This window comes from Lissotriton vulgaris, chromosome 2_1, assembly GCF_964263255.1.
Source record: "Lissotriton vulgaris chromosome 2_1, aLisVul1.2, whole genome shotgun sequence".
Lineage (NCBI taxonomy): Eukaryota > Metazoa > Chordata > Amphibia > Caudata > Salamandridae > Lissotriton > Lissotriton vulgaris.
Genome location: NC_141687.1, coordinates 1,446,302,614 through 1,446,320,644, shown reverse-complemented (window position 1 = coordinate 1,446,320,644; position 18,031 = coordinate 1,446,302,614). Strand labels below are relative to the sequence as shown.

The 18,031-nt window shown below is 45.6% G+C and overlaps 1 protein-coding gene across 9 annotated transcripts in view; it reads left to right on the top strand.

The window, feature by feature from the left end:
- The window catches only part of R3HDM1 (R3H domain containing 1), a 459,574-nt gene that overhangs the window by 146,741 nt on the left and 294,802 nt on the right, over window positions 1-18,031 (top strand). For all 9 annotated transcript variants that reach the window (XM_086957295.1, XM_086957292.1, XM_086957298.1 and 6 more), the window contains 4 exons: window positions 7,830-7,889; window positions 7,970-8,110; window positions 12,500-12,608; window positions 12,787-12,882. In XM_086957295.1, the coding sequence (XP_086813421.1) occupies window positions 7,830-7,889; window positions 7,970-8,110; window positions 12,500-12,608; window positions 12,787-12,882 (406 nt within the window). The remainder of the gene's footprint in view (window positions 1-7,829; window positions 7,890-7,969; window positions 8,111-12,499; window positions 12,609-12,786; window positions 12,883-18,031) is intronic.

Genomic DNA, 18,031 nt, shown 5'->3' with positions numbered 1-18,031 from the left:
CGGAGATTACAACAGTTCCTGCCTGTCTGGAACTCCATCACCACAGACAGGTGGGTGAGACAAATAATTCAGTCAGGTTATTGCCTAGAGCTAACTTCCACTCCTCCAACAATACCACCCAGACAACGTCCCATGTCGCAGGAACTCCTCATACTATTAAGAGAGGAGGTGGAATCTCTACTGCAATAGAACCAGTCCCAAAACCGCATCAAAACACAAGGATTTACATTCATTATTTTCTCATCCCCAAAAAGGACGGGTCTCTCAGACCTATTCTAGACCTAAGACCCCTAAACCTGTACATACAATCAGATTACTTTCATATGGTCACACTACAACAGGTTCTACCGTTGCTAAAAAAAGGAAGACTTTCTTACCTCGCTAGATCTCAAGGATGCCTACTTCTACATTCCCATTCACCAATCTCACAGAAAGTACTTACGGTTTGTACTAGAAGGCAAACACTACCAATTCAAAGTACTCCCCTTCTGAGTAACTACAGCACACAAGTGTTCAGAAAGTGTCTAGCAGTGCTAGCTGCACACTTAAGGGACAACATCCATGTCTTCCCATATCTGGACGACTGGTTAATAAGATCAACATCATACAACCAATGTGTGAGACACACACATCAGACGATCTGTCTGCTGCACAAATTAGGGTTTACAGTAAATCAGAAGAAGCCACATCTCCAACCGTCCCTCTCTCAACAGTATCTAGGTGCCACAATAGATATTTCCAAAGCAATAGCATATCCCAATTCAACAAGAATTCAAAATATGCACAATCTCATCAAGAAATTCCAGCCACAACACTCACTACAAGCTCGAGTGTTCATGCAACTAATAGGAATGATGGCATCTTGCATTTTCATAATACCATACGCAAGACTACAAATGCGCCCCATACAAGAATGCTTAGCAATGCAATGGAATTAGGCTCAGCAACAAATAACAGATCTGGTGGTGGTAGACGACCCGACATTTCGCTCTCTGCAATGGTGGAACACCAAAAACCTTTCCAAGGGCCGGCCGTTTATAGAGCCTGTTCCACAAATAATACTAACTACAGATGCATCTCTCACAGGATGGGGTGCGCATTTACAGAAACACAAAGTACAAGGTATATGGACAATGAAACAAAAACTACTCCACATAAATCATCTGGAGTTACTAGCAATTTTTCTAGCTCTAAAATCGTTTCAACATTACCTGTCAAACAAGGCTGTTCTAATCCGGATGGACATTATGACAGCAATGTACTACATTCAAAAGCAAGGAGGAACACACTCCCTACAGCTCTCCCAGCTGGGGCAGAGCATATGGAGGTGGGCTATTCCTCAAAACATTTTCCTGCTAGCAGAACATCTACCAGGAGTTCACAATCAAGTGGCAGATCTGTTAAGTCGTCAGAGACAACAGATACACGAATGGGAACTTCATCCTCAAGTTCTTCTGCCATTCTTTCATATGTGGGGTCAACCAGACATAGATCTGTTTGCCACACATCAAAACTTCAAATGCCCAAGCTTCGCCACCAGATACCCACAGCCATTATCCAAAGGCAATGCGGTACGGATGAACTGGTCGAACAAATTTGCGTACGCTTTTCCACCTCTCCCACTAATTCAATTACCACTAATTCAATTAGTGGTAAGCAAGCTGCAGCAACATTCTCTCACATGGATTCTCATAGCACCAACGTGGGCAAGGCAACCGTGGTACACCACTGTGAGGAGGAGCAGGATGAACAGTCCGGAACACCTGCATTGGAACGTTTTCACCATTCCCTTTCCCCGTCTTCTCTCATGTTTTTTCAGAGCTTACCCGGCGACCACTGGCCCTTTAAGGCGTCCAGCTTCCCGGAGGAATTGGACAGGTTACGTGGGGCGGAGTTCTTCAAATGGGCCGCCGCCGAGGGAAGCAGTCGTTCAACAGGACCAACGGATGAAGAACGCCAGGAGAGGACGCTTGCCCGAACCTACTCGTTATTGCCGCGGGACAGCGCTGGAAACCTACCCAAGGAGCAAGCTGACCCGACATCAGAGGAGAAGAACCGGAGCAGTGAGGAACCAGAGGACGGAACAGACTGGCAGCCAGACCCTACCTGGCAACGCGACAACTCGAGCCACGGCCCTGGAGGGACGTGGCTCCACAAGGTACGGGGGCGTATTTCCTCGTCTGGGGCCGCGCACTGGAGGGATCTAAGGGTGGGGAAACACTGGGAGCTCTCAAGGGGCCGTCTTCAGCGTAAATAGCAGCACAAGCATGAATCACTGGTGACGGTCGAGGTGACAGTGCCCCACACTTCCCCCCTGGCTCCTGCGTCAAACGCTATAGACTCCGAGCCACCCCCTTACAGGATTCTTTTGTTTCTTCTTTCCTTTTGGGTATTGGTGAGCGACGGCCATCAAACCTGACGTTCAAGAACCTCGCATTGTTAGGAGCACAAGAGGTGTCGAAGCCGACTACAAGTACCAGAAGGCATTGCACCGGAAAGAGTGCTAAAAACAGTGCTTTATCTCTGTTCACAGACTATTAGTTGAAAAAAACTCTAGTATCTACGAACTTTTCCTATAATCTCCTATTTGTTAATAAATTCAGTGAACCAGATACTATTGACTCCTGGTCTACTTCTCCACCACCCCACAACCACACTGCTAGATCTCTCAGTAGTACCACATTACAAATTAAAAATCTCACCACATCTATTAACACAGAACCATGGAGAGATAATGCATCCAGACCCAATGCAGCTCAATCTAGCGATCTGGCTCCTGAGTTCTTAGAATTCGGATATCTAAATTTACCCACTGATTGCATGAACGTAAATAAAGAAGCAAGACGTCCTACCCTTAAAGCATGCTATGCAGCAAAGTGGAAGAGGTTTGCGGTGTATTACACAAAAGACAACATCAACCCACTAGATGTTTCCATACAAAACATCATTTGCTATCTATTACATCTGCAAAGATCTAATTTAGCATACTCTTCAATCAGGTTACATCTTGCTGCTATAGCAGCATATCTCCAAAACAGACCACATTTGTCATTGTTTAGAGTACCTGCAATCAAAGCATTTATGGAAGGACTCAAAAGAATAATTCCTCCCAGAATTCCACCTTCTCCAGTATGGAATTTAATATATTGTTCTCACCAGCCTTATGGGTCCACCTTTTTAACCATTACATAAGTGTGAATTACATTCCCTTACATGGAAAGTGGCCTTTCTAGTAGCAATTACCTCACTGAGGAGGGTAAGGGAGATTCAGGCATTAACAATTCAAGAACCATTTATACAACTTCATCACAATAAACTGGTTCTTAAGACAAATCCAAAGTTTCTACCAAAGGTCATTTCAGCATTCCACCTCAACCAATCTATTGAGTTGCCAGTGTTTTTTCGCCAACCGCATACAGTTGCAGAAAGAGCTCTACATACATTAGATGTAAAAAGAGCACTTCTATACTATTTCTAAACCATTTCATAAAACTAAACAACTGTTTGTGTCCTTTTCACCTCCACATAAAGGCAATCCTATTTCTAAATCGGGCATTGCAAGATGGATTGTTAAGTGCATACAAATTTGTTGCCAAAAGGCAAAACGCACTCTATCCATTCCTCCTAGAGCTCATTCTACCCGCAAATTAGGAGCATCTATGGCATTTCTAGGAAATATACCATTAGATGACATCTGTAAAGCAGCTACATGGTCTACTCTGCACACATTTACAAAACACTACTGTGTAGATGTGCTAGCAAAACAACAAGCAAGTGTGGGCCAGGCTGTACTCAAAACATTATTTCAAACTACTGCAACCGATACGGGTGGTCGCCGCTAAGGGAGAGACTGCTGTGTGTAGTCTGCAGCCAATATGCCTTGAACGGAAAATGCTACTTACCAGTATGCATCTGTTCTTGGCATGTAGGGCTGCAGAACCACACACGCCCACCCGCCTCCCCCGCTACCTGTATCTGTTTCCAGTATTATCTTATTTAGATACACAACACATATACTCCTGTATTCATACAAACTCCATCATTTGCCCACTGGCGAAAACAATCTGAGGATGGAGTCGATATCCATGCGCGCTCTGATCTAAGGGAGGAGTCACCCAACAGACAAAGACTCTTCCAAGACAACTACAAAGTGTAATCATCCGGGCCCACCACCAGATGGTGATCTAATGCTATAGTGTATGGTTCTGCAGCCCTACATGCCAAGAACAGATGCATACTGGTAAGTAGTATTTTCCTTCTGATAGTTGCTGTTTTTAATGATTCATAGAGTAGTGACCAATACTTTAATGATGTTGCATTTAGAACGAGTTTCCTATGTCACGTAGAGTAAATAATGCAATGAAATGTATGGTACGTTTTCTTGTCAGATTCTACTGTTTTAAAAATGGATGTAGTTTCTGGTGTTCTTCTCAGTTTGCTGATGCTCACTTACCTCTTCCAATTGGTGTCCGCTGCAAGCCATCTCTCCCCTTGTTTAGTCAGAGCACTAAGTAAATGGCGTCAGTATATTAATAATGTACAACATTTTAGGAACACATCTATTGTGAATGGGTCCTCTTTCGTGTATCCAAAGTATCGTTTTCAATGACTTCGCTGGAAGTTTTGGTGTAGAGGTGCTAATTCTATGAACCATTGTTTAAGAAATGTTTCATTTTGTGTTGAACATCTCATCTCCAGAGTGCAGTTGCTGAGGTAGCACGTGGAAGATTTATCCTACCATAGGAATTGGGTTTGTGCTGAAGATTTAGAATATTACGTAGTTGTTTCTGATTTGCTAATGTGACCATGATCATACCATGTTGAATTACCAGATTCTGTTAATTTGTTTTTTACACTTGCTATTAGAATGCTGTCATTATAATTTTGGAGTTTGACACTTTGACTTTTAGTTAGATTTTCCCTAACCAGGGATTATTACGTGTGATGAATTTGCATTTGTCAATACATCTGTAATTAATGGATTTTTCTGAGTACCTCTTTTTGAATGTATTCACTTTTTGCTCATTTTTTATCTAGAACTCAGTCATTTATGCTTCCAGTAATTTATTCTGTTTAACTCTGCTACATTGTGTTCTCCTGATGTGATAGTGTCTTTAAACACTAGATCAACTGGAGATACTTGAACCAAATTATTTAGTTCAATATTGGGGTGACCAAATCTTGGTGTTCATGTGATAATTGGGGTTTGCTCCCACACCGTGTTGTCATTTCTCCGTACCTGGGCTCACGGCTGCTTCAGATTATTTCTTTTTACTTGTTTGGTATGACTGAGCTGGAGATCAATGTCCTTACCTGCTCACTCCTTTTCTCAGTCAACGGAGATGAACTTCAGAGTCTGCAGTTACCTCTGGAGATGTCCTGCAGATGATCTGTCATATATGTCACCACTACTTCTTGTTCCCTCTTCGCTTGGGTCACTGTGGGTCATTCATTATGCTGTGGTCTTGCTCTCCCTTTCCATAGACAATGCTGCAAGAGTTGCATGGTTTATAGCTCATTCCAGATCATCTCTAGGTTTCTTAAAGAACAAGGTTTTCCCATTGTTCATTATCTTGATTGGTGCTGGTAACAGTAGAGCTTAATTCACCCTCATGTCTTTTAAATTGCATTTGCTGTATTAAAAGGTGGAGATATGATGTTGTACCACTAAAGTTTAATCTGGATAATCCTGACATTGTCATTCACTGCTTTGAAGTTTCTCACCCTTCTTGTCCTCTTTAAGATCAGATTGCTGTTCCTGAATGGAAGGCGTTCCTAGATAGATGTATGGCCAGTGAAAGGCCAATTTGGGCAGCTAGGGCTACCCCCAGAAACGAGTGAGTGCTTGGGGAGACTGGTCCCCCTTCGTGGGATTGTACTCAAGGCCTCAAGAGATTACTCACTCTCTGTGCCTGGAGGTGAACATGCAGGCTGATGGATCAAGTTTAGGTGGCTGGGAGGGCGGGGTGATTGGGATGGGCAGGAGATGGGGGCACCTGTGGTGGAAGTGACAGGGATTGACGTTCAAACAGGATGAATAGATAGATTACCTTACTTTCACCTGCTGCCTTTATACCATCTAGATGGTAGGGCACTAAGCTGTATTGTGTTGTGCTATTCTGGATAGGGTACAGTTACTGTTAAGGTTATTGTGAACTTGACCAAAATGGCAAAAAATATTCTATACTAAAAGAATTGCTGTTCCTGTATTTAAAAGTCTTGCCACTAATGGCATTAGCGTTGACCCAGACACCCGTGGCTTCACTGGCACTCAATATGCTCTTTCCTCTACACAGAACCAGACCGGTGGTGCCACACTCTGTTGACGCAATTTCTCCCAAAAAGTCACCATGTCTTGTTATACTGTGCACTCGGGCAAGCTAACCACGTTCACATTGTACCATTTTTTGGCTTAACCCTCAAGGCACCAGATCATTTCTGTGAGGTTCTTTGCCTCACTTATTTCGTTCGCTTGTGGCTGTAGTTCCTATATTACGCTTGACGACTTCTGCCAGTTTCTTTTGGTCTTCTAGCAGCAGCCCTACATCACCCACCACCAAATTGTGTTTCAACCAGTCTCACGTGTCTCTAATGGCAGCTAGAATCAGGTCTAATTTGTTTTGGCAGTACTTGTGCATACTAGCTTCCCAAACATTGGTCATAGCCAACCGTAGTTGGCCGTCTGTTTTAGAGGTCTGACCCTCCAGTAACAAATCATGGGTTTTGGTTGCTGTAAATTTTCCTCTTGCCAGTGGGAGTGCCGATCGCAGATACCTGTTCTGTGGAATGTGGTTGGCCTATTCCTCTTCCATCTGAAAAGTGCCTATTGGCCCAGGTTGCCTGCTGAAATCTGGGGGTCAGACTGATTTCTTGCACACCACCCTTGTTCACTGTGTTCGGGGGTGCAGGTGAACATGCCAGGACTGCTGGACCTGCCCATGAAGCCAGTTTATTTTTCTCCTCGGAGTGGGACTTGCTCCTCCACGGCCTCTTGTTCCAGTGCTCTCTCCCAACTACACTCCCCAAGCTCAGGTAGTCCTCGCATGCCATTAGCCTTGAGACTTTAATTAATTCAGGCATCTCCGCTCAAGCGACAGCATGCCAATACCACCTAGGGTCCAATTGGCTCTTCTGCCCCCCATCCACTGCTCACTCCCCATTGGTGCCATGTGGTTCTCACCTCTGACACAGATCATTTGGATTTGTCGCTGCACATCTAGTGCATATTGTACTTCCTCACACAAGCCTCACTGCTTGTTGGATATCTGGCCTCAGCACCGATGAGCATCCAAAGAAGAGTTCAGCCCTGTCAGTTCCCGGCCGTCATATTGTCTCTGTATGTATTGCAAAAGACCCTTGCTTCGTGGCATCCACTGTCCGTTTCCTCCACCTCCGTTTCCTCCACATCCATGTCATTCAAGATTGCCATTGCTCGCCAGTGTTCCTGTTGATAGTCTGCTTCGTGTCAACTGATTTAAATTTGGGGTGGCCATGTTATCTTGGCCATGCCCCATTAACGGTCAAGTGGTTGAAGGGTGGACATCCTGTGAAAAGAAAGCATCCCGTTTACCTTTCCTAATTGTGGATCACAATCCAAGAACAATAAAGATCAGAAAGTATCTTTATTTCACTGTGTGGTATGATTTATTGTGTGCCCCTTCAACACTTGCGAATGCTAAAACGTTTATTTTGAAAGTCTCATAATGGTTTGCTTTTCGTGTGCAGTTAATTATGGTAGTACATGAATTGTTAACCTAAAATATTTCCCTGTAACTTTGTTGTCATTATGCATTCTTTTACATGCATGGCCCTTGTGTTTTGTATTTCAGGGACAGAATGATGCTGCTAAAACTAGAACAAGAGATTTTAGACTTCATCGGTACTAATGAGTAAGTAGTTCTGGCTTTGAAAAAGGTTAGTAGTTACATTTTCATTAATGTGTCTAACAAACATGCCTTCTTCATTACAGAATTCAACGTAAAAAGTTTCCTCCCATGACCTCCTATCACAGAATGCTGTTACACAGAGTAGCTGCCTACTTTGGATTAGATCATAATGTTGACCAAAGTGGCAAGTCTGTTATAGTAAATAAAACTGGAAACACAAGAATGTAAGTATGTCATTTGATTTCCATAATTTATTGATTTTTCTTTGGTTTGTGCTCTCAATTTATACTGTACAATTTTGAGTATAGAAAGTGATCCGTTTAAATATCATGCAAACATTAACTGCTGCAATTCAAGTAAAACAAAATCAAATGATATCCCAGGTTTTCAAATCAAGCATGTGGCTTTTCAAAATGTACTTTGTGGATTGTTTCAGGTCCTTAAGTGCACTGTGAAGCTGCTGTGTGTCCATTCAATAGCCTAGTAACTAGTAGAGTACTTTTCATCTCAAACACAAGGTTTTGGGAGAAAGGATTGCATTTTGTCTGACTGTAATTGGCATGCTTGTGGTCCGGTTCAGAGAGGACCTGGCTTGGCAGTTTGGGCTAAACTGTTCCTGTTTGAGCATGCCAAAGGCTGATTTGCATCGAGCTCGGTCTTGTCTAACGTGGCATAGTGGACAGAAGAGCAGTTGGTTGTAATGCTGCCTCGAGCCATTGCCAGTGGTCATCACCTTTTATGTGTTTGAGTACTTTTAATCACCATCAGTAAACTTGAATTGATTTGTGTTTGTGAAACACCGCTGCCAAGGTTTCAGACTGCTGTGTGTGACATTTTCATAATTTTAGTGTAAATATGAGTGACATTCAACGACTTAGTGACACTTTCTCGCGAGCAAAATCAAGCAATGAAGATGAGGGAAACCTAAAAATATCAGAAAGCAGACAGCAGCTGGGAATTTGGGGTACATTCTCACATAGTGACAACAGAGAGAGCTGTTAAATTGCGTGGCACCGCTGTCTTGAGAGCTGTGCTTATGCCTTTTAAAGACACTCAGCACCGGCTCTCAGACTCCTGCTGACCGGACACAAACCATGGGGACCCCCCAGGACAGGGGCTAGGTAGGCAGCGAGCGTCCAGGTCAGAAGGTGACAGGTCGAACACTGGTGTCCTCCTGACATTTTTTAACTCGGCGCAGGAGTGGCAGTTAACTCTTGGGGGCCAGGCGGGTTGCAGGAAATTAAGATTAAAATCACAACTCAAATTTTGTTTGTAGTGCGTGCCTGTACATTAGCATAATGTTTTCTTTTTGGCCTGTACTAGTAGCTAGTACCGCGAGTGAGCTTGCAGCATGGTCTGCACACAGAAGACCAGTGTCGCTTTTGAAAGGGATGAGAAGAGTTTCCAGGAACTTAAAAGGTGAGAAGGCGGGACTGCAGCCACTGACGAGACCAGGAGGGGCTCCTGTGCACATAATTGATGGAATGACTCGCTTCAAACCAGGTGAGAGAGGTTCTCACTGTGGCAGAATAAGGACATGTTTTAGAGAAAAGACTAGATGCAGGACAGAGGGAGATTGTAATGGATCAACATATACCACACAACAACAACAATAACTCAATTTATTCAGAAGAACAAGGTGCAGTCCTGCCAAGTGACTCACATCACACGTTAGCCTAATGCATTGGAAGTGAAGTCCTCGCAACACTGCAGTAAAAATGTTTGATGCATGTGTGCTATAGATACACATGCTTTGCATACTCCTTCCAACTAGTGTTGGGTCAAGATGTTTGCAAGTTGTTTTTCTTCAAAGAAGTCTTTTCCAGTCACAATGTAAGGTAACTCCTCCTTTCGGTGATAGTGTGCATGGGCATCGACTACATTATTAGATTGTTTTCTTTCCGCCATCTGGTTCGGACGTGGTTTGCGGCACTCTGGTTCAAAACAGTCCTTCGGGATCCCCTCTGTGTGCAACCCACTGTAACCTCATTGGTATTGTTTTCGTACGCGCGTCATCGTTTTTTACCTGTTGAGAAACAGGGAAACTCCCTGTCTTTGGTAGAGAAGACATTGTTGGCGGCCTTTGTGACTAACCTCACCGGTCGACTTCCACTCCGTTCCATATTAGCCAGTCTTCTGCCGATCGAACGGACTTCGCTTCAATTCTGCCCTCTGTGCCACTCAAAGTGTCCATGCATCCACCTGCATAAAGTCTGCAACTTGTGCTTCTCACCGTAGCACAAGGATGAACATTGCGATGCTTGCCAGTCGTTCCGATCGAAGATGACTTGCTGGATCGTTGGGCTCGACGAAGGGCATGGAGCGGCAGAACATTGAAAACACCCTGGATATCTTTGGAGAAGATACGGAGCACGAAGTAATGGAGGCGTTGGTAGCAGAAGAGGAGGAGGCCTTCTCTATCCAAGAATCGGATTCGGAACCAGAGATCGATTTAGAGTCCGAAGACATTCCAGTGGGACAGGGTACCGTGAGTATCAAAGTCCCTTTGTCCCATCAACTTTCTTCCATCAAACAAAAGGCTTCCAGGCCACCACTGCCTTCTGGCCATGGTCGGCACCCAGACGCTGGGCCGAACGCCTGTCCCTTGGGCTCGGCACCGAAACAGACAGTCAAGTGAGTCGAGAAAAGCTACCTTCGGCACCAAAACCTTCTCCTCCCAAGATTAAAAAGGACCAGTCCAGTTCGGCCTCTGGAACCGATCCTGGAGATTATGCAAGAAAAACTGGATCCTAAGCAGAAGAAAATTTACATTGATCCAGACACTAGACACATACTAGCTAAGTCACACCTTCTAAAAGGAACATTCCTTCAGAGGATATAAGTTACAAAATTCCCCTAAAGAAGAATAAAGACATGGCTACAAGCCCTATCCACCATGTTCCTTAAACCCCTCCACCATCTTCACCACCACCAGGCCCAAACCCATTAAGCATTATACCACAGGGACCTCCACACACACAGCCTGATATTGATTATAGGGGTGATGATAGTCCACCACTAATGAATACATGGAATGATTATAACATTGATCCTCCAATAGATAATGATCCTGACCTTTACCCTACAAAGCCATAACCTCATGATGACAACACAGCATACCAGGAGTTACTTTCCAGAGCGGCACCATACCATGGGGGTCACACTACATAAGGAATCTTTAGAGGAGGATTTTTTTATTTGAAACTTTAGGAACATCACATAGGATGGCACAATCTTTACCTATGTTAAAAGGCATGATTCAATATGCTGATTTATCTTTTTAAAGACCCTATACAGGCTCATATTTTAACACCCAGAGTTGACCAGAAATACAAACCACCTCCATCTGATTCAATTTTTATTAGAGGACACTTGCCTTTAAATTCCTTAGTTGTGTCCTGTCCTCTGAATAGGGCAAATTCCCAAACTTCAGCGCATGCACCGCCTCCAGAAAAGAGTCTAAGTTGATGGTAGCTGCACAATACCCCAAACAATGTTGTATAGCCAACTCACAAGCCTATTAGCAAGATATGACAGGACCCAGTGGGATGAAATGGAGCAGTTACTCCAATATCTCCCAGAAGAACACAAGAAAAAAGGACAAGTATTAGTGCAGGAGGGGACATTAATATCTAATTCCTCTATCAGATGTCAACTAGATGCTGCTGATACTGCAGCAAGGGGTATTAAAACCAGCATTCTTCTTAGAAGGCATGCGGGCCGAGAATCTCCGGGTTTAAACTGTGGTCCTTAAAAAGAACTGTGTGGTCCTCTCAGTAGTTTTGTGTGAGAAGAAATAATTGGATGTCGTTTCTCCTCTGAGAGACCCTTCACCTTGGGAGGTTGAGCGTGCGGTTACGATGCCACTATACATGACCTAATCACTTTATGGAGTTACAATAGAAGGCAATTTTACTCGTGAGGATTACTAAATTGAGTCTGACCAGAGGCTGTCCAGGTGTCTCAGGAGTTATTTTTAAGCCCTGAAGAAGTCTCTAGAAAAAGAGACGAAACGCGTTGGCTATGTGTTGGATGTTTTTATCGAATGGAAGAATTCTCTTAATCTGAGTAATAAAGGAAGAAAAAGATTTGAAAAAAGAACATCGACTGCATTTTGATTATTTTTTATGTGTCTATTTGGATACATGTTGAAATATAATTGTGCATAAGAACTTGTATTTAATAGTACCGATCAGTTATCAGTGTGCTGAAACCAGTCTTTGTTGTGTCAAGTGGTTGCTGAAATGTTGTTAGTGCAATTGTACATCCCAGAATCATCGCTCTATCAGTTTTATATACAGATTTTAAATCCTCCCAGCAGTGGGCATTATGTAACGCACTTCCTTATGTGTGAAGGAAGCTCATGTCCTCTCCTCACAGACTCCAATATTTCTGCATGCAATTTCCTGAAACAGATTCCCTTTGTTATGTTTGAATATTGTTTACTGCTTTATTTTATATTATTATAGTGTGCATTTGTTATGCTTTATATGGAACCTGACCACATATAAATCAAATGTATTTTCTTTTTAGTTCTTTTTAATAACAACTCACTAACATCAAATAAAAGACATTCATTTCATTTTAAACATTTTGCTTGACATTTGTTGTAGACCTGATCAGAAATTTTGTGAGCATGTAAAGGATGACAAAGGAGTTGACTTTCAGAAAAGATATATCCTCAAGAGGGACAGCTCTAGTTTGGATAAAGATGATGCCCAAGTAAGTTTATACTATCATGCCTTTCTAGAATTAAAATGATTAATCGTTTTGCATGCACATTATGAAATCTCATTGTCAGATAGGCACAGTCTGTTATACTATATCGAGTAACATCATTCTTTTCTAAACTGTAAAGTTTATATTTGAAATGGGTCTCAAACCACTGCTTTGGCTGTAGATGCGGATGCGATTGAAAGATGACAGAAGAAGTAAATCCATAGAAGAACGAGAGGAAGAGTATCAGAGAGCTCGGGAACGAATATTTGCACAAGATGTAGGTATACTGTGACTTTATTCTTCCCATTCCTTCCCCTGAATATTTGCATGCATGTGAAGCCAGAATATTCTTGTCAACACCTACACTTGAGGATACTTAGAAATAATCTTACACTGATCATCTGCTTTTTCACTGATTCCGAGTTCGCCTCTTGCTCAATAATGGGACAATATCTATGTATAGAATCTGATAGTGCGTGCAAGGTATGTCATATACATGTGGAACTAGAGATTTTAGAAGTTCATGTTACTCTGCTCTTAATGTGTGTGCAGCCTCGTTCCAGCAAACCAGGCCAAAGACTTGGCCATAGGGGCTTTGTCTGTCAATAATAGGAGAAACGTCAGATGAGATGGTATTGTTTCAATCAATCAATCAATCAATCAAGGCATTTATATAGCGCACTACTCACCCGGAGGGTCTCAAGGCTTTAGGGGAGGGGGTGTCCGCTACTGCTCGAACAGCCAGGTCTTGAGCTGCTTCCTGAAGGCGAGGTGGTCCTGGGTCAGGCGGAGGTGGGTCGGGAGGGAGTTCCAAGTCTTGGCGGCGAGGTAGGAGAAGGACCTTCCCCCTGTGGTGGCTCTTCGGATGCGGGGGACGGCGGCGAGGGCATGGTCGGTCGATCGAAGCTGGCGTTTGGGGGCGTAGAAGTTGAGGCGGCTGTTGAGGTATCCTGGGCCTTGGTTGTGTAGGGCTTTGTGTGCGTGGGTGAGGAGACGGAAGGTGATTCTCTTGTTGACCGGGAGCCAGTGCAGGTCTCTCAGGTGACCGGAGATGTGGTTGCGACGGGGGATATCCAGGATGAGTCGTGCTGAGGCGTTCTGGATCCGCTGGAGCGTCTTCTGGAGTTTGGCGGTGGTTCCGGCGTAGAGGGAGTTGCCGTAGTCCAGACGGCTGGTGACGAGGTCCTGGGTGACCGTCTTCCTGGTCTCGGTGGGGATCCACCGGAAGATCTTTCGTAGCATGCGCAGGATGTTGAAGCACGTCGAGGAGACGGCGTTGACTTGTCTGGTCACGGAGAGGGAGGAGTCCAGGATGAAACCCAGGTTGCGTGCGCGGTCTGTTGGTCTGGGTGCGCTACCTAGGGCGGGGGGCCACCAGGAGTCGTCCCAGGCGGAGGGTGAAGATCCCAGGATGAGGACTTCCGTCTTGTCCGAGTTCAGTTTCAGGCGGCTGTTCTTCATCCATTCGGCTACCTCTTTAATCCCTTCGTGTAGGTTGGCTCTGGCGGTGGCGGGCCGTTGGTGAGGGAGAGGATCAGCTGGGTGTCGTCGGCGTATGAGATGATGTTGAGGTTGTGCTGGCGTGCGATGGCTGCGAGGGGGCTCATGTAGACGTTGAAGAAGGTTGGGCTGAGCGAGGAGCCTTGAGGAACGCCGCAGATGACTTCGGTGGCTTCTGATCTGAACGGGGGGAGGCGGACTCTCTGTGTCCTTCCGGCGAGGAAGGAGATGATCCACTCCAGTGCCTTCTCCTGGATTCCGACGTTGCTGAGGCGCTGTACTAGGGTACGGTGGCAGACAGTGTCGAAGGCCGCGGAGAGGTCTAGGAAGATGAGGGCTGCTGTTTCTCCGTTGTCGAGCAGGGCTCGGATGTCATCGGTGGCTGCGATCAGGGCGGTCTCGGTGCTATGGTTGGCCCGGAAGCCAGACTGCGAGGGGTTGAGGGATCAGTTCATCTCAAGGAAGGCGGCCAGCTGCTTGTTGATGGTCTTCTCGATGACTTTAGCAGGGAACGGGAGCAGCGAGATGGGGCGGTAGTTCTTGAGGTCGGTGGGGTCGGCTGATGGTTTCTTAAGTAGAGCGCTGAGTTCGGTATGCTTCCAGCTCTCCGGGAAGGTAGCGGTGTAGAAGGAGGTGTTGATGATGTCCCGCAGGTGGGGTGCGATGGCAGTGTCGGCCTTGTTGAAGACGTGGTGAGGGCAGGGGTCGGTCGGCGATCCGGAGTGGATGGAGTTCATCGTGTGGACGGTGTCTTCGGTGCTGATCGGGGTCCAGGCGCGGAGGGTGGTGGTGGGGGGCGGTGGTTTGGTCATGGCGTGCGTCGGTTGAGTGCTGAAGCTGTTGTGTATGTCCGCCATCTTGTTGTGGAAGTAGGAGGCGAGGGAGTTGCAGAGGTCTTGCGAAGGGGTGATGTCGTTTCCGGCGTTGGGGTTGGAGAGCTCTTTAACGATGTTGAAGAGTTCCTTGCTGTTGTGTGCGTTGTTGTCCAATCGTTCCTTGAATGCAGTTTTCTTGGTGGCGTGGATCAGTTGGTGGTGTTTTCGGGTGGTGCGCTGGAGGGCAGTCATGTTGTCCGGTGTTGGGTCTTTGCGCCAGGCTTTCTTGAGGGCTCTGCAGTTCTTCTTGGAGCTCATGAGTTCGTCGGTGAACCATGGGGCTTTCTTGCTGCCGGGTCTGCTAGGCGGGGTCCTCAGAGGGGCGAGGTCGTCTGCGCAGTCGCTGATCCACTTCGTGAGGTTGGTGGCCGCTTCGCTGGGGTTCGTTGCGCTGGTGGGTGGGTTCTTGCTCAGGGAAGTTGCGAGCTGGTCGGCTGTTATCTTGTTCCAGCTTCTGCGTGCAACCTGTTGCTGGTGGTGGTGGATCGTGGTCCTTCTGAAGCTGAAGTGGACGCAGCTGTGGTCCGTCCAGTGGAGTCCGGTGGCGTGGCTGAAGGTGATGTCCTTGCTGGATGAGAAGACGGTGTCGAGTGTGTGTCAGGCGTAGTGGGTGGGGGTGGTCACCAGCTGCTTGAGTCCGAGGTTTGCGAGGTTGTCCAGCAGGGTGGTGGTGTTGGTCGTTGTTGTTCTCCAGGTGGAAGTTGAGGTCCCCGAGGAGGATGTAGTCAGCGGAGAGGAGGGCGTGCGGGGTTACAAAGTCAGCGATGTCTTCGCTGAATTGTGTGCGTGGTCCCGGGGGTCTGTAGATACGGGTGCCTCTGAGGGTCGTCTTTGGGTCGGTGTGGATCTGGAAGTGGAGGTGCTCGGCGGGTGCGAGGGTGTCGTCGGTGTTGGTCGTGATGCGGATGGTGTTCTTGTGCACGATGGCGATGCCTCCTCCAGTCTGGTTGACGCGGTCCCTCCGGATGATCTTGTAGCTGTCTGGGATGGCGATGGTGGCCGCGGAGGAGGCGTTCATCCAGGTTTCCGTGAGGCAAACCCTGATGCCTTAAGTAAAATATACACTCACTTAGAGCCCTTTCTGATGTTACTGAGTGATCATGACATCCGCCCCGCAGATGTAGTAAAGCTCCATGGTGATTGTTTCACAGTTCTCAGGACCTCTTGTTTCACCAAAACCATAGGAAACACCAACCATACGCATACCAACAATCACTCTTGGTATAATAAAGAATGTAGAGAGGCAAAAACCTCCTTCTTTAAATCCATAAATAATGGCCAATAAACATTAATCCAGGAAGCAAGGGCCAGGTGTAAAGTAATCACAAGAAAGGCTGTGCTGTTCCTAGAGATTATAAGGATTGTACAGACCTCTAAAAGTGTGGGATGTTGGAGGGTCTCATGGAGTCCTACGATTGGGCATCCATTTTGTTGGATGCAATGCCCTCACACACCCTTTCAGGTGTCATGCTTCATCATTTGGGCTTGCTCCTCATTGGTTCGACGGTGCAATACCCATCGGGCAACACATCAAAGAGGGGCTCTTTGGCCGAGATCTTTTATCCAACAGCCTTATAGATGAAGTGCGGGTGGGGGGCCAGGAATGCGTAGACGTGTGTAAGTGGTTTAAAATAAAGCTAACAGTACCTGGAATGACTTTAATCTGGAGGTCCCCTACTTTAGTTAAAATCAAACTAATTGGTACTCGCTGGGATATTATGTTCCCAAGTTATGAGTCACAAATTAGTGTGTGCTGTAGTTGGTCGACATGTTTCTCGCTATGGTGCAATAGCTAGCGATTCTTCAGGACCTACAATTGAAACTAAGTGTTCTAGTCAACTGTCTACGTCAAAGTGATTAGTATCAGATTCAGAATACTTTCAAATTTAATATGTAAACAGAAAAATTAGTGTTTCCTGCATGATACCTGTGTTGGGCTGCTTCTACCTAAATGGCTAATTGTGCAGGCAACAACAGATTTCCGGCGGGTACAACAGCAGGTAATCCAATATTTGGTTGGTATTCCCGTGTAGTGGCCTCAAGAACTTAGCCCTCGCCGCCGGAACCAGGTGTAAAGTAACCATCAAAAATAGCAAGAGAACCTGGGATTCCCTAATTTGGGAGGATGACCTAGAAGCCATTCAAATTAAAAATCAAGCACCTTGTGACCTATATTTAGCCATGGAAGTTAATCTAGTATGAGACCTGAAATGAATATCCTACCCACGGACTAGGTGCCCCACTTCCAGTTCCTCTATAGTAAGGGAAACTAATTTATACAGAGCGGGACTTGTCTGTCCAAGAGCTGCTGTACGGAGACCAACCCAGCACAGTCCAAGATTCATCTTGGCCATGACAAGTGCCTTCAAATGATATTTCGGTATTTACCCTCGAAGAAACATAACAGGGTATCCTTGAACTGAAAGCTGGACAGGCTCCTGGGCTGGACAAAATTCCCATGTATTGATTTAAATCTGTACTTGAAATCTGGGCACCATATTTAAACCACATCTGCAACTCTATTGCAGCAGGTGCATCTATCCCAGATTCCTGGAAGGGAGCAATAACAGTCCCCTTATACAAGAAAGGTGTGAGATCGGTCCCGGAAAACTACCGACCAATAAGCCAGATGGATATAGCCCAGAAGAGCTTTTGCAAACAGTTTAAGCCACATGAACACATGGTTGAAGGACAATAATATTTTGGTCCCCTTTCAGGCGGATTTCCACTCAAAAACAAGCACCGTAGATCAGGTTTTTAGGTTCTTGATGCAGAGGTGGAAAACTGTAGATATCAATGGAGGGAGCCTTTACTTAGCATTTGTGAACCTCCTGGCTGCCTTCAGTATGGTCCTTCGAGCCAAACTCTGGGCCACCTTGAAGGATATGGACATCCCCGCGCTACTTGTCATTACCGTGAGATTACACACTGGAAATGATGCCCAAGTAAGTTGGGGCTCAGAGGGTGAACTAACGAACCGTATCCCAGTAGACAGGGGGGGTAAGGCTAGGATCCGTTCTTGCTCCAACACTTTCTACTTTTTTCAATAGG